The 17,199-nt window shown below is 39.4% G+C and overlaps 1 protein-coding gene across 2 annotated transcripts; it reads left to right on the top strand.

Moving 5' to 3' along the window:
* Positions 1-5,093: 5,093 nt before the first annotated feature.
* Positions 5,094-13,859, top strand: LOC100892659. Of its 2 annotated transcripts, none has more exons than XR_004064757.1 (2): positions 5,094-13,205; positions 13,752-13,859. XR_004064757.1 is itself a non-coding variant. In XM_003728172.3 (2 exons), exon 2 carries the CDS (start codon positions 5,988-5,990, stop codon positions 11,568-11,570), a length of 5,583 nt encoding a protein of 1,860 aa, XP_003728220.1. In that variant the 5' UTR covers positions 5,094-5,290; positions 5,837-5,987; the 3' UTR covers positions 11,571-13,782. The 2 variants fall into 2 exon arrangements, 1 of the variants encoding a protein (XP_003728220.1); XM_003728172.3 differs by having other exon boundaries at positions 5,094-5,290; positions 5,837-13,782.
* Positions 13,860-17,199: the final 3,340 nt, after the last annotated feature.

Raw genomic sequence — 17,199 nt, forward strand, 5'->3', positions numbered from 1 at the left:
CGAGGTCCCTGGTTCGAGTCTGGGCGTCTCCAACCACTTTTTTTCCTTTACTTTTTTTTTTCTTTTTGACCTTTCACTGTACCATCTCCTTTGATTATTAAAACACGTACATCTGCGAATAAACTATTTGCTTTATTATTACCCTATTTTCACTTAAACGATTACTCTTTGTGTCTAATCCCTATGGGAGATGACTTTTCCTCAAATCTGGATTCTACATTTCTGTCTTTTGCGAGCAATATCGCCGTTATTCCTGCTTGGATTTTGTTGATATTTGAGGATAATGTAGCTGAGACTATATGCTATCTAAATCACCCCTCATTTTTTCAATAAGATATCAGGATCACGCTCATGATCATGATCATCTTCATTATCATTTATCAATTACATTTTCATTTCTTTGAATAAGATAAAATCGTCAAAAGGTGTTCTTCATGATGTAAATTAGAGTCAAATGTGTACCTGGTTACTGCACAGGGTCAAAGGTCATATATTGTTTCAATCTATCTTCCCTAGATCCATGATGATCAAGGAGACACAATTTACTTTTGACATATGAATAGATCATAATGGGAGAAGCATATAAATGGGAGAAGCATTTTACAAAATAATATATCGTGTAATGCCTTATTCGTTATGTAAACCATTATCATACGTATCACCTAATTCGTCTAAGTGACGAATTAAAGTCTAGTTTATTTATTATTATTCTTCCTCGAATTTGTTCGCAAGATATCTCAAGACTGAATGAAGCCATTGTCATGAATCTTTTAATGATGATAGATCTTAGTCTAACTTAGAACTGCGTGAATTTTCAAAGACTCAAAGTCATCGTGACGTCATCCAGGCGCCATTTTGTGAAAATCAACTAATGATCATATCTTCATAACGAATAGTAATTTCTCATTCATATTTATCACGATTTAGATCAATATCCGTCCGGTCAATTTCAGGTCAATAAATGTGCGTAAATGCGCGCGTGCGCGCTCGTCCGCGCGTTTACGCGCGCGCAAAAATTAAAAATGCTCTAAATCATCCCAAAATTTTTTTGCATACGTTTCAGGCCATATGGAGCATTTGATAAAAAAATTACGCACACGCGCATGCGCGCGCGTTTTCGCGCGTACTGGCATTTTGCAACTTAGAATCGCCGATTTTTTTCAGTCATCATATTCGGTACATTTTTCCAAGCATTTTGATAAGTTGTTCACCTTTTATTAACGCAATGAGCGTCCGTCAAAGTTGACAGCACGCGCGGATTTGCGTTATCTTTATCCACAATACATGGGCAAAAACATGCCTATATAAAATTCATTGTAACTCTTTAGAATAGATAGAAACTCCTAATATTTTTTCATATTTGGATAGATTATGAGTCGGAAATATGATTTCATGTCTCATTTTATCCTCAATTAACTCATGACGTCATCATAATGGCCTCCAAACTCAAAATTTCAATTTGCATATTATGACGTCAGCATATTTTTGGAAAATGGATTGTATCTCTGTAAATATAGATCAATTTTCTTTTTAATTTTAAATATGTTCTAGCTGAGACAATTTTCTACAAATGTAGTATTCACAATTTTTATTTTTGACAAAAGTATCATGGTGTATTTTTGCGATTAAAGGAGGCATGTCAATTTTTCGCATTTTGCGTGTATTCTCTATGGGACATGACTTTTTCTCAAAACTGGATTCTACACTCCTGTCTTTCACGAGCAAAATCTCCGTTGTTTTAGCTTTGTTTTCACTGAGCTTCGGATATGTTGTAGCTGAGACAATGAGCAATCAAAAGTGTGCCTTTTATTTTTCGATTAGATGCCGGGATCATGCTCATATTTCACTTGCAAAGTAGGATTTCTGAATTCCATTTCCCGTTTACGTGTAATCGCTATGGGAGATGTTTTGGTATATCGGTAACGCACTTGACTTCCAACCTCGAGATCCCTGGTTCGAGTCCGGGTGTCTCCAACACTTTTTTTTTTTCACTTTTTTTTCCTTTTGACCTTCACTGTACCATCTCCTTTGAATATTTAAACACGTAGATTCGCAAATAATGTCATAAATAACCCTTTTTACTTTATTATTACCCTATTTTCACTTAATCCATTACTTTTTGCGTGTAATCCCTATGGGAGATGACTTTTTCTAAAATCTGGAGTCTACATTCCTGTCTTTTGCGAGCAATATCGCCGTTATTTCGGCTTGGATTTTGTTGATTTTTGAGTATCTTGTAGCTGAGACTATATGCTATCTAAATCAACCCTCATTTTTTCAATAAGATGTCATGATCGCGCTCATGATCATGATCATGATCATCATGATCATCATTATCATAATGATGATAATCATTTATCAATTACATTTTCATTTCTTTGAATAAGATAAAATCGTCAAAATGTGTTCTTCATGATATAAATTAGAGTCAAATGTGTAACTGGTTACTGCACAGGGTCAAAGGTCATATATTGTTTCAATCTATCTTCCCTAGATCCATGATGATCAAGGAGACACAATTTAATCTTGACATATGAATAGATCATAATGGGAGAAGCATATGAATGGGAGAAGCATTTTACAAAATGATATATCGTGTAATGCATTATTCGTTATGGAGACCATTATCATACGTATCACCTAATTCGTCTAAGTGACGAATTAAAGTCTAGTTATTATCAGGTGGGCTGTATAACGTACAGACCACCTTATAATTTCGTTAGAATTGCCTTTATTTATATATTTTTCTTATTTCTAACCACTTTTTTGTGAACAAGATAACTTGGAAATGGCTCAATCAAATGCCTAGAAATTTGGCACACATATGTATAGACATATGTACAAAGCACAATAACGTTTTCAACATTGACCTTCACTGATGACGTCATCTAGGCGCCATTTTGTAAAATTTTACGAAAATCAACTCATGATCATATCTTCATAACCAAAAGGTATTTCTCGTTCATATTTATCATGATCAAGGTCAATATCCGTCCGGTCAATAAAAGGTCAAATAACGCGCGCGAGCGCGTACGTCCGCGCGTCAATGCGCGCGCAAAATTTTGAAATGCTCAAAATCGTCTGAAAATCATTTTGCATACGTTTTAGGCCATTCTAAGCATTTTATAAAAAATCGCGCGTACGAGCATGCGCGCGCGTTTTCGCGCGTAAAACTTTTGCACAACATTGAATTGCCTTTTTTTTTTCTTTCATAATATACCACATATATTTACAAACATATTGATACCATGTTTGTCTCTTTATGACTATTAATAACGGAATGATCGACCGTTTAACATAAATCTCCATGCGCGCGAGCTCTTGTAATACATAGCATATATGGGCAAAAACACGCCTATACAAAATCCATTGTAGCTCTTTAGGATGCAAGGTGACCCCAATTTGTTTTTATATTTTAAAAGAGTATGATTCGGAAATATTGTTTCATGTCTCATTTGACCCTCAATTAACTCATGACGTCATCATAATGGCCTCCGAACTCAAAATTCCAATTTGCATATTATGACGTCAGCATATTTGTGGAAAATTGATTGTATCTCTGTAAATATTGATCAATTTTCTTCCAAATTTTAATATGTTCTAGCTGAGACAAATTTCTACAAATGCAGTCAGTACTATTCTTCATTTTGACAAAGGTATCATGGCGTATTTTTGCGATTAAAGGAGGCATGTCAATTTTTCACATTTTGCGTGTATTCTCTATGGGACATGACTTTTTCTCAAAACTCGATTCTACATTCCCGTCTTTCGCGGGCAACATCTACGTCATTTTAGCTTCATTTACGCTGAACTTCGAGTATGATGTAGCTGAGACAATTAGCTATCTCAAATGTGCCCTTCATTTTGTCTAAAATGTTAGCTGGACCAGCCCACCTATACTTGTACTAAACAAGTATTACAAATCTAGTTATTATATATTTTTCTTATTTCTAACCACTTTTTTGTGAACAAGATAACTTGGAAATGGCTCAATCAAATGCCTAGAAATTTGGCACACATATGTATAGACATATGTACAAAGCACAATAACGTTTTCAACATTGACCTTCACTGATGACGTCATCTAGGCGCCATTTTGTAAAATTTTACGAAAATCAACTCATGATCATATCTTCATAACCAAAAGGTATTTCTCGTTCATATTTATCATGATCAAGGTCAATATCCGTCCGGTCAATAAAAGGTCAAATAACGCGCGCCTGCGCGTACGTCCGCGCGTCAATGCGCGCGCAAAATTTTGAAATGCTCAAAATCGTCTGAAAATCATTTTGCATACGTTTTAGGCCATTCTAAGCATTTTATAAAAAATCGCGCGTACGAGCATGCGCGCGCGTTTTCGCGCGTAAAACTTTTGCACAACATTGAATTGCTTTTTTTTTTCTTTCATAATATACCACATATATTTACAAACAAATTGATACCACGTTTGTCTCTTTATGACTATTAATAACGGATTGATCGACCGTTTAACAAAAATTTCCGTGCGCGCGAGCTCTTGTAATACATAGCAAATATGGGCAAAAACATGCCTATACAAAATCCATTGTAGCTCTTTAGGATGCAAGGTGACCCCAATTTGTTTTCATATTTTAATAGAGTATGATTCGGAGATATTGTTTCATGTCTCATTCGACCCTCAATTAACTCATGACGTCATCACAATGGCCTCCGAACTCAAAATTCCAATTTGCATATTATGACGTCAGCATATTTATGGAAAATTGATTGTATCTCTGTAAATATTGATTGATTTTCTTCCACATTTTGATATGTTCTAGCTGAGACAATTCTCTACAAAGGCAATTGCTATTATTTTTCATTTTGACAAAGGCATGGCGTATTTTTGCGATTAAAGGAGGCATGTAAATTTTTTACATTTTGCGTGTATTCTCTATGGGATATGACTTTTTCTCAAAACTCTATTCTACATTCCCGTCTTTCGCGAGCAATATCTACGTCGTTTTAGCTTCGTTTACGCTGAACTTCGAGTATGTTGTAGATGAGACAAAAAGCTATCTCAAATGTACCCTTTATTTTGTCTCAATTTTTTGTTGGATCAGCCCACCTGTTATCTCTAGTTTAGAGATATTTTGTATTATTTACATCAATGGGCATTGTGACGTCAGAAGCGAGAGTTTATTCGTATTTCTGAGCAGGGCCGTTGAGGGCGAAGTTGTTTTGGTTCAGGAGCTGAAACACGTTTGTCAAGTCGTGTTGTTTGGTACTGAAGTTCACCGTTATTTGCCAGTTTACACACAAGCCCAATGTTGTAAGTAGAAGTCGACCTAAGATTATTGAAATTAAATGTTTTCTTTCTTGTTGAAACTGTAAGATATGAAAATGGAGGAATATGAATGGGCTAAATCTGAGTTAGAAAGTTGGAGTTAATGCACGAAGCTCACGTTGTGCCAGTGTATGTTGTGTAGCGCATGAATAGACATGCGAGGGTGCTGTTAGTGAAAGTAAACAGTGTTGAGTTAAATATGATGACTGACCTGGTATTATAACAGGTTTAATAAGAATTTGAGGAAAACTCTGTGTGATTATAATCTAGCTAATTTGGTGTCTTATAATGGCAATTGGCCGGGTAGACAGATTTGGGGTATACTACTATGACAGAAAGTAGGTCAGGTTATAGGGGTCAATGCAGGGTCAAGCTCATGAATATGTATAGGCTCATGTATATTTCATGAAGGAGAGTGAATGTGTATATTATATACAGCAAGGATGTAATATTAGTTGATCAGCTTATCTATGTTCATTGGCATTTATATTACGCAATGCTTATGACTGTGTTCTGTTTATTTCATTAAAGGTTGAACCGCATTCATCGTTTGGTATCAGCACAAAGGGTGTCACTGAGTCTTTTATACGTCAACGGTGGGACTTTAGTAAAGTGTTAGAGTTATCGTCATCAACAGTTCAACAACAAGGGTCCTTTGGATTGAACGCGTCGCCCTTTCAAGATGAGTGTTGTAGAGCCCAAGACTTTGCCCGATGTCAATCCAGAAGACTCGGTCAGTCAGTGTGGAAGCATCGTTAAGTCTGCAGGCAGTGCATCTTCTAGTTCCAGCTCTCGTTTACGTGCCAAGGCCATGGCAAGAAGTGCAGCATTGACGGCGGAGGCTGAAGGTTTACGTCGACAGCAAGAGTTGGATATCGAGATGCTCAAGCTGAAACAGAAGAAAATCCAGATGGAGCTACAGACCAAGCTGGATATCGCCAAGGCTGAAGAGTATGTTTACAGCAGTCTTTATGAAGAGGAGAGTTCTTCACATGTAAGTCGTCATAACAAAGGAAGTGTTATTACTAGCGTCAGCCAGCATAAAGCCGGCCATCAAGTTCAAGGAGAGGCCCCCTCTATAGGTCAAGAACTGAAGGACAACATTCCTTCTCCCATCCAGTCAGATCTGAATGCATCCAAACCTGCTGGAAATGAAGGTCAGATGTTATCTCACACACAGCAGCGTGTGAACCCACCTACGATCCATGGGCCGAAGGATCTGGATTCAACAATCGCCTACCCGGTTCATGAGGATTCGGCTCAGACAAAGTCTCTTTCCAATACCAGTCTCCACATGAACAATCAGTTAGAGATTCAAGTTCAACAGCAGCGTCTGTTAGAGGCCATAAGTTTGTCGAGTGCAGAGGTTATGAAGTTTGATGGCAATCCTCTTCACTACCATGAGTTTGTAACATCTTTCGACAACTTGATCGGAGGGTCCTCACTTCAGGAAGGGACAAAGCTCATGAAGCTGTTCCAGTGTTGTACAGATCAGGTCAAGACCATCATCAAGAGCTGCTTGATGGTGGAACCCTCTTTAGGATATAGAAGGGCAAGAAAACTACTATCTGAACGCTATGGTAGTAAGTTCAAGATTGGAGAAGCATGGATCTCCAAGGTTGTAAATGGACCTGCTATAAGACCTAACGACATCAAGGGATTACAGAGCTATGCAGATGAGTTGAAAATCTGTGAGGAGACCCTCAGTGCACTCGATCTCATGCAGGAGATCGGGGGTCAACGTGAACTGGTAAAGATGGTGGAGAGGCTCCCATATTTCCTGAGGAGCAGATGGTTGAAGATGGTGAAGGGCATCCGACACCGAGGAAGATCACCCGATTTGTCTGACTTGGTGCAGTTGGTCCTCGAAGCTGCCGAAGAAGTCAATGACCCAGTGTTTGGAGGGTTATTCGATGACCGAAAGAAGGAAGCTCAAGGATCTAAAGGGGCAGTGTCCCGGGGAGGGAGATCTTTTTCCTCTCATGGAATTAACGTTGGCCAAAATGACGAGGAAGTAAAGCAATGCGTAGTTTGCAGTGAAGAACATGATCTCTTTTCCTGCAATCAATTTAAAGAACTTAAAGTAGAAGAACGTTTCAAGCTAGCAAGAGATTACCGTCTGTGTTACAATTGCCTGAAGGCAGGCCACCAAAGCCACAAGTGCTTTCTAAATCGGACTTGTTCCGTGAAGGGATGTAATAGAAAACACACCAGGTTCCTTCATTTCCCAACTGAAAGAGTGGTACAGAAAGACTCCGATACAGCGGAGCCACCGGTAGATGTGCAGACCTCCTTTGCAGAGAGCACCAGTGCTGCCACAAACGTCAAGATTGCTCTACCTATTGTTCCGGTAGAGGTCAGAGCTGTTGATGGATCTTTGACAGTTCATACCTTTGCATTATTGGACTCTGGATCAACAAGTTCTTTCTGCACAGAGAAACTAGCTGAAAAACTTGGTGCCAAGGGAAAAAGGAAGATCTTATCAATTTCAACGTTGGAAAAGTCAAGTAGCTTCATAGAATGTAAGGCAGTTGGCCTCAAGATCAGGAATCCTTCCACCCATGAAGAATTAGAGCTGCCATGCGTATATACAAAGAAGGAGATCAATGTTAGCAGCAACAATGTTGCTACCACCACAGATGTGCAGAATTGGGAACATCTTAAGGATTTGGAATTTCCCACTACAAGTCATGAGGTTGAGCTCTTAATAGGACAGGATACTCCAGAGGCCTTACAGCCATTAGAAGTTAGATTCGGTCCACCAAGGGAAGTGTATGCCGTACGCACAGTGTTGGGATGGACTCTGAATGGGCCAGTAAATCAGCAGCAGCATCCAAGCAATCAACCATCATCCCATTTCATTGCTCAAGATATGGTATTGGATGAACAGGTAACCAAGTTCTGGAAGATGGAAGGCATGGAGCATCTAGCTGATAACTCGAAGGGCATGTCGGTGGAGGACAAGAGAGCATTACAAGTATGGAGAGACTCCATACAGGAGGTAGATGGGCACTACCAGCTGTCCATACCTTTCAGGGAGAGAAAGTCCTGCCTTCCTAATAACCGTCACTTAGCAGAGCAAAGGCTACAGTCTCTTAAGAGGAGATTGGTGAGAGATGGGAAACTGCACGCCAAATATGCTGATGTCATGACCCAACTTCTCGATAAGAAGTATGCGGAAGAAGTCCCTCAAGATTGTAAGCCTGACAGTGGTAATGTCTGGTACCTTCCTCACCATCCAGTGATGACAGACAAGAAGCCGGACAAGGTTAGAATTGTCTTTGATTGTGCCTCTAAGTGCCAAGGAGTGTCTCTGAATGACGTAGTGCTACAGGGGCCGGACCTTACTAATAACCTGCTAGGAGTACTTGTTCGATTCCGTCAGCAACCAGTGGCACTCATGGCGGACATTGAGGGAATGTTTCATCAAGTGAGAGTCCCCCTAACTGAGAGAGACGTCATGAGATTCCTGTGGTGGCCAGGAGGTGACTTGGAGAGACAGCCCAAAATGTACCGAATGTGTGTTCATCTCTTTGGCGGTACATGGAGCCCAAGTTGTTGTAACTTTGCCCTCCATCAAACAGCTGCAGACCATCCAGATGCCTTCACTCCAGAAGCAGGAAGAGCGATACATAGAAGCTTCTATGTTGATGATTGTCTGGTCTCGGTGAACAACGAGGAGAATGCCGTGAGACTGGCAGCTAGCCTGAAAGAAGGCCTGACGAAAGGAGGCTTCAACTTGACCAAGTGGCTGAGCAACAGACCAAGGGTCTTAGAGTCTGTACCCAAAGAAGATCGATCGAAAAATGCTAAAGGGCTAGACCTCACTCATGATGCCCTTCCTGTTGAAAGGGCCCTAGGCATTACTTGGGATGTAGAGATGGATAGCTTCCTGTACAAGTTCACCCCCAGAGACAAGCCTCGAACTCGACGTGGGCTGCTGAGTGTGATATCTTCAGTGTACGACCCTCTTGGCTATGCCAGCCCATTTGTCTTGAAGGCAAAAATGATACTGCAAGAACTAACGAGAATGAATCTTGGATGGGACGACAAGATTCCAGACGCAGAAAGACGCCAATGGGATGAGTGGATTGATGAGTTACCCAAGATGGCAGATTTCAAGGTGAATAGATGCATCAAGCCTCATGACTTTGGAGAAGTAACTGAGTATGAGTTACATCATTTCTCAGATGCATCGGAGAGGGCGTATGGATCAGCATCATACATAGTAATGAAGAATGGTGATGGCCTGGCACATAGCAGCCTGCTAGTTGCAAAGTCGCATCTCACACCAATAAAGAGAGTAACCATTCCCCGACTAGAGCTTATGGCAGCGACTCTCTCAGTAAAGCTGGACTCAATGCTGAGAAGGGAATTAGAGCTACCAATCGTGCGGTCAGTATTCTGGACTGACAGCACGATTGTGCTGCAGTACATTAGAAACGAAGAAAAAAGGTTTAACACCTTCGTCGCAAATAGGATAGCGGTCATCCGAGACCACTCAGAACCCAGTCAGTGGCACCATGTTGATACTAGCTCCAATCCAGCAGATGATGTGTCAAGGGGTATTGGGGCAGAAGACTTGAAAACTAACATCAGGTGGCTGGTTGGACCGGAGTTCATTTGCCAAGCTGAGAGTAGTTGGCCACAGGACCCAACTACAACTGCACCCATTGATGAGAATGACCCAGAAGTTAAACAGAAGAAGGGTATTCAAGTGTTTAGTACTGAAGCAGATCAATCCAATGCTGTGGACCGGCTGCTAGAGCACTACTCCTCATGGTACAGATTAAAGAAAGCAGTTGCATGGGTCTTGCGAGTGAGACAGCATTTGCAGAGCAAGGTTCAAGGGAACACCTGTGATGTCAAAGGGCCACTTAGGACAGGTGATATTGCTGTAGCTGAAGAAGCAGTTATTCGGTACGTTCAGCGTCAGAGCTACACTGCAGAGTACAAGGTGTTACAGCATAATTTGACTGCAGGAGGAACGTCGCCCTCTCGCATCGCAAAGTCCAGTCCACTCTCGAAGCTAAATGTCAAATTCACAGGCAAGGGTCTAATGCATGTCGGAGGACGTCTAAGAAATGCACCGTTAGAGGAACAGGCAAAACACCCTATGATCCTGCCATATAATCATCATGTTGTACAGCTATTAGTGAGACATTATCACATTTTGTCTGGTCATTCAGGCAAGGAGTACGTACTATCTCTAATCAGGCAACGATACTGGATAGTCAGAGGAAGACCAACAGTCCGTAAAGTCCTGAATGAATGTTTCACATGTAAACGTCAAGCAGCAGCTCCAGTGGGACAGAAAATGGCTGATCTACCTGCAGACAGGGTGACACCAGGAAAACCACCCTTTAGCCACGTTGGAGTTGATTGTTTTGGGCCGTTCTTTGTAAAGCAGGGTAGAAGTCGGCTAAAGAGGTACGGCTGTATTTTCACGTGCCTAGTCATACGAGCGGTCCATATTGAGATCCTACATACCATGAACACAGACTCATTTTTGAACGCCTTGGAGAGATTCATCTCCCGTAGAGGAAGGCCAGAGCTGATCAGATGTGACAATGGCACCAACTTCGTAGGTGCTGAGCGTGAGCTGAGAGAAGGAGGAAAACGGTGGAATCAGCAGAAAATCCATGCGAATCTCCTCCAAAGGGGAATCGATTGGCGATTCAACACCCCAACAGCATCTCATGCAGGAGGTGCATGGGAAAGACAGATACGGACAACAAGAAAAGTGATGAATGGTGTTATGAAGCTGCAAGTACTTGACGATGAGGGTCTACCTACGCTGATGTGCAAGGTAGAATCGATCATCAACGGACGGCCGCTCACGGTGGTGTCTACAGACATGAGGGATCCAGAACCACTGACAGCAAACCACTTGCTACTGATGAGGCCCAATGCTGAGCTACCACCAGGTGTGTTTGACCAGAGCGACCTCTACTCGCGTAAAAGGTGGAGACAAGTGCAACATATGGCCGACGTGTTCTGGAAGAGATGGATGAAAGAGTACCTGCCAACATTGCAGCAGCGTCAGAAGTGGCTGGATGAAAATAGAAATATCGCTGTGGACGACGTAGTCCTCATCATGGATGACATGCCGCGTAACAAATGGATGTTGGGTAGAGTCATCGAGATCTATCCAAGCAAGGATAAGCTGGTTCGTTCAGCAAAGGTGAAAACAGTCACAGGAGCCTTGACGCGACCTGTTCAGAAATTGTGCTTGCTTGAATCCGTGGAAAAGTCACAAGTGTAAGGTCTAAGTCAAATGCGAAAGTTTGTTGATTTTTCGATGATATGAATACCACAAGATTGCCTGGAGCATGTGATACCAAAGTACCAGAAAATTACGCAAAATTATATTTGTGAAGCAAGAAGTATTATATTTGTTTTGAAATGAGAAATAGTTTCTACTACGAATGTGATCATTCACTAAATTCTCATAGTTCAACGTTCAAATCCGGATGAGGGATATTTTTTACGCGAAATTATATTTGTGAAGCAAGAAGTCTCATATTTGTTTGAAATGAGAAATAGTTCCTACTACGAATGTGACCATTCACTAAGTTCTCATAGTCGTTCAACGTTCAAATCCGGATGAGGGATATTTGTTCGCGTATTTGACCTTGGATCAGAAGAATTTCGCGTATTTGACCTGGGATCAGAAAAATTTCGCGTATTTGACCTTGGATCAATGTGTTATTTTCGCGTTTCACCTGCAATCGTCTAGCCTTTTGCGTATATATCGCTGACCAGATAGACAATGTCATACAAGTTCAGAACGTTTCATTGTGAAGCTGAATGGTGTACATTTATCACAGCGAAGAGATAATTTAGAAATCTCAGAACTTTCAGACCCTGTGACCTTTATGATAAACTTTGATCTGAACTCGCAGAACTTGCAGACTATCTTCAGCATCTTGTAAACTTTGTATTTTGCTTGTGTACATCCTTTCATATTTCCATGAATTCATCCATGTGTGAAAATGCATTCAATGATAAAGGAAAGTTTAGCACTCAAAGATTCGCAATTGTCCAAATAAATGATGCCTTTTGTGCGTGTGTCAGTCAAAGGGTTTAATTGGAATTGACATTATTTACAATATTTAAAGCACCTTTGGCAGTACAGTACAGTATAGCGAGAGAATTTGGAGATTGAATGCCTTTTCATTATTTCTTGACATTTAATAGTGATGTCTTGATATAAATTATTTTTGCATTGTCACGTTGCACATTCAGATAGTGAGCACTTTATGTGTGCATTGAATCAGATATTTCACAAGGAGACTATGCAAGTATGCAGATTATATAGAAGTGTCATTGTTTCATGTTGACGGTGCTCAGCTAAGAAATTGTCGGTTTATGTAAAAAATCATTTCAGGTTGTATTGATGAGTAATCATATTTTCATACAGTTTGACATTTTTGTAGTTGAATCAGACAGATTCCCTTTAACCACGCTATTTGTCAGTAATAGAGTTATGTAAAGGGTTTTTATATTACCGGTAAGAAGAAGTATTGGATATTGCAGACAAATTATAACATTTTGAGGCTAGAATTTAAAATCCTGGATTTAAAGGTGTAAAATCATTTCAAGGAAAGTACGACATTTATGATTGTCGTGAATTTTGATTTAGATTTAGAGGGTAAATGTTCAGTTTTTAAAACTTCGCATTTAAGGGGCCGGGATGTTATCTCTAGTTTAGAGATATTTTGTATTATTTACATCAATGGGCATTGTGACGTCAGAAGCGAGAGTTTATTCGTATTTCTGAGCAGGGCCGTTGAGGGCGAAGTTGTTTTGGTTCAGGAGCTGAAACACGTTTGTCAAGTCGTGTTGTTTGGTACTGAAGTTCACCGTTATTTGCCAGTTTACACACAAGCCCAATGTTGTAAGTAGAAGTCGACCTAAGATTATTGAAATTAAATGTTTTCTTTCTTGTTGAAACTGTAAGATATGAAAATGGAGGAATATGAATGGGCTAAATCTGAGTTAGAAAGTTGGAGTTAATGCACGAAGCTCACGTTGTGCCAGTGTATGTTGTGTAGCGCATGAATAGACATGCGAGGGTGCTGTTAGTGAAAGTAAACAGTGTTGAGTTAAATATGATGACTGACCTGGTATTATAACAGGTTTAATAAGAATTTGAGGAAAACTCTGTGTGATTATAATCTAGCTAATTTGGTGTCTTATAATGGCAATTGGCCGGGTAGACAGATTTGGGGTATACTACTATGACAGAAAGTAGGTCAGGTTATAGGGGTCAATGCAGGGTCAAGCTCATGAATATGTATAGGCTCATGTATATTTCATGAAGGAGAGTGAATGTGTATATTATATACAGCAAGGATGTAATATTAGTTGATCAGCTTATCTATGTTCATTGGCATTTATATTACGCAATGCTTATGACTGTGTTCTGTTTATTTCATTAAAGGTTGAACCGCATTCATCGTTTGGTATCAGCACAAAGGGTGTCACTGAGTCTTTTATACGTCAACGGTGGGACTTTAGTAAAGTGTTAGAGTTATCGTCATCAACACCACCTATACTTGTTCCAAACAAGTATTACAAATCTAGTTATTAAATATTTTTCTTATTTCTAACCACTTTTTTGTGAACAAAATAACACGAAAATGGCTCAATCAAATGCCTTGAAATTTGGCACACATATGTATAGGCATATGTACGAAGCACAATAACGTTTTCAACATTGACCTTCACTGATGACGTCATCTAGGCGCCATTTTGTAAAATTTTACGAAAATCAACTCATGATCATATCTTCATAACCAAAAAGTAATTCTCATTCATATTTATCATGATTAAGGTCAATATCCGTCCGGTTAATTTCAGCTCAAATAATGCGCGCGTGCGCGTACGTCCGCGCGTCAATGCGCGCGCAAAATTTTAAAATGCTCAAAATCGTCTCAAAATCATTTTGCATACGTTTTAGGCCATTCTAAGCATTTTATAAAAAATCGCGCACACGCCCATGCGCGCGCGTTTTCGCGCGTAAAACTATTACATAACATAGAATCACCATTTTTTTTCTTTTATAATATTCCACATATATTTAAAAACAAATTGATACCATGTTTGTCTCTTTATGACTATTAATAACGGAATGATCGACCGTTTAACATAAATCTCGGTGCGCGCGAGCTCTTGTAATACATAGCATATATGGGCAAAAACATGCCTATACAAAATCCATTGTAGCTCTTTAGGATGCAAGGTGACCCCAATTTGTTTTCATATTTTGATAGAGTATGATTCGGAGATATTGTTTCATGTCACATTTGACCTTCAATTAACTCATGACGTCATTATAATGGCCTCCGAACTCAAAATTTCAATTTGCATATTATGACGTCAGCATATTTATGGAAAATTGATTGTATCTCTGTAAATGGTGATTGATTTTCTTCTAAATTTTGAAATGTTCTAGCTGAGACAATTTTCTACAAATGAGATCATAACAATTGTTAATTTTGACAAAAGCATCATGGCGTATTTTTGTGATTAAAGGAGGCATGTCAATTTTCACATTTTGCGTGTATTCTCTATGGGACATGATTTTTTCTCAAAACTCGATTCTACATTCCCGTCTTTCGCGAGCAATATCTACGTCGTTTTAGCTTCATTTACGCTGAACTTCGAGTATGTTGTAGCTGAGACAAAAAGCTATCTTAAATGTACCCTTTATTTTGTCTCAATTTTTTGTTGGATCAGCCCACCTATACTTGTTCCAAACAAGTATTACAAATCTAGTTTTTATTTATTGTTCCCACTTTTTTGTGAACAGGATAACTCAAGATAGGTTTAATCAATTTCGTTCAATTTTGGCACAGTCATAGGTCATTGTCATGAGACGTCAGTGTAACATTTTCAAGGTCATCAAGTCTTCATGACGTCATCCAGGCGCCATTTTGTGTTTTTTTTGGTACTTTTTACTCATGATCATATCTTCATAACGAAAAGGCATTTGTCATTCATATTTATCATGATTAAGGTCAATATCCGTCCGGTCAATTTCAAGTCAGAAAACGCACGCGCATGCGTACGTCCGCGCGTCAGCGCGCACGCAAAAAATAAAAATGCTCAAAATCGTCCTAAATTCATTTTGCATACGTTTCAGGCCATTTTAAGCATTTTGCAAAAAAACGCGCGCACGCACATGCGCGCGCGTTTTCGCGCGTAATTGCATCTTCCGAAATAGAATCGCCAAATTTTTTCTGTCATCATATTTGGCACATTTTCCCAAGCATTTTGATACCTTGTTCAACTTTTTCTGCCCATTAATAACGGAATGAGCGTCCGTTTAAGATAATTACCGTGCGCGCGAGCTTTTGTAATACATAGCATACATGGGCAAAAACATGCCTGTACAAAATCCATTGTAGCTCTTTAGGATGCAAGGTGACCCCAAGTTTTTTTTCATATTTTGATAGAGTATGAATGGGAGATATGATTTCATGTTTCATTTGACCCTCAATTAACTCATGACGTCATCATAATGGCCTCCGAACTCAAAATTTCAATTTTCATATTATGACGTCAGCAGATTTTTGGAAAATTGATTGTATCTCTGCAAATGTTGATCAATTTTCTTTCAAATTTTGATATGTTCTACCTTAGAATATTCTCTACAAATGCAGTCACCACGATATTTCATTTTGACAAAGGCATCATGGCGTATTTTTGCGATTAAAGGAGGCATGTCAATTTTTCACATTTTGCGTGTATTCCCTAAGGGAATTGACTTTTTCTCAAAACTGGATTCTACATTTTCGTCTTTCGCGAGCAATATCTCCGTCGTTTTATTTTTGTTTACGCTGAGCTTTAAGTATGTTGTAGCTGAGACAATAAGCTATCACCAGTGTGCCCTTTATTTTTTCGATCAGATGCCGGTATCATGCTCATATTTCACTTACAAAGTGGGATTTGAGAATTGTATTTTCCGTTTCCGTGTAATCTCTATGGGAAATATTTCGGTATATCGGTAACGCACTTGACTTCCGACCTCGAGGTCCCTGGATCGAGTCCGGGCGTCTCCAACAATTTTTTTTCATCATTTTTTTTACTTTTTGACGTGTCAATGATCATGAAAATTGAAGACAGACCACCTAATTCGTCCCCATGACGAATTAAATTTCTAGTTATTATTATTATTAGGTGGTCTGTCAACGACAGATCACCTATTGTTTTCGTCAGAATTTTCTTTCTTTATTATTATTTAGGTGGTCTGTTGAAAACAGATCACCTATTGTTTTCGTCAGAATTTTCTTTATTATTTATTATTAGGTGGTCTGTCAATGACAGATCACCTATTGTTTTCGTCAGAATTTTCTTTCTTTATTATTATTATTCTTTATTTTTATTTATTTCTCCCCACTTTTTTGTGTAAAGGATAACTCAAGATCGGTTTAGTCAATTTCTTTCAATTTTGGGACGGTCATAGGTCATTGTCATGAGACGTGACAGCAACATTTTCAAGGTCATCAAGTCTTCATGACGTCATCCAGGCGCCATTTTGTGTTTTTTTTGGTACTTTTTACTCATGATCATATCTTCATAACGGAAAGGCATTTGTCATTCATATTTATCATGATTAAGGTCAATATCCGTCCGGTCAATTTCAGGTCAAAAAACGCGCGCGCATGCGTACGTCCGCCCGTCAGCGCGCGCGCAAAAAAAAAATGCTCCAAATCGTCTCAAATTATTTTTGCATACGTTTCAGGCCATTTTAAGCGTTTCTAAAAAAAACGCGCACACGAGCATGCGCGCGCGTTTTCGCGCGTACTGGTATTTTTCAACATAAAATCGCCAAATTTTCTCTGTCATCATATTTGGCACATTTTTCCAAGCATTTTGATACCTTG

The sequence above is a fragment of the Strongylocentrotus purpuratus genome, unplaced genomic scaffold (assembly GCF_000002235.5).
Source record: "Strongylocentrotus purpuratus isolate Spur 01 unplaced genomic scaffold, Spur_5.0 spur5_scaffold_18, whole genome shotgun sequence".
NCBI lineage: Eukaryota > Metazoa > Echinodermata > Echinoidea > Camarodonta > Strongylocentrotidae > Strongylocentrotus > Strongylocentrotus purpuratus.

Coding starts and splice junctions, on each gene's coding strand:
- LOC100892659 (XM_003728172.3), top strand. CDS start 5,988: ATGAGTGTTGTAGAGCCCAAGACTTTGCCCGATGTCAATCCAGAAGAC.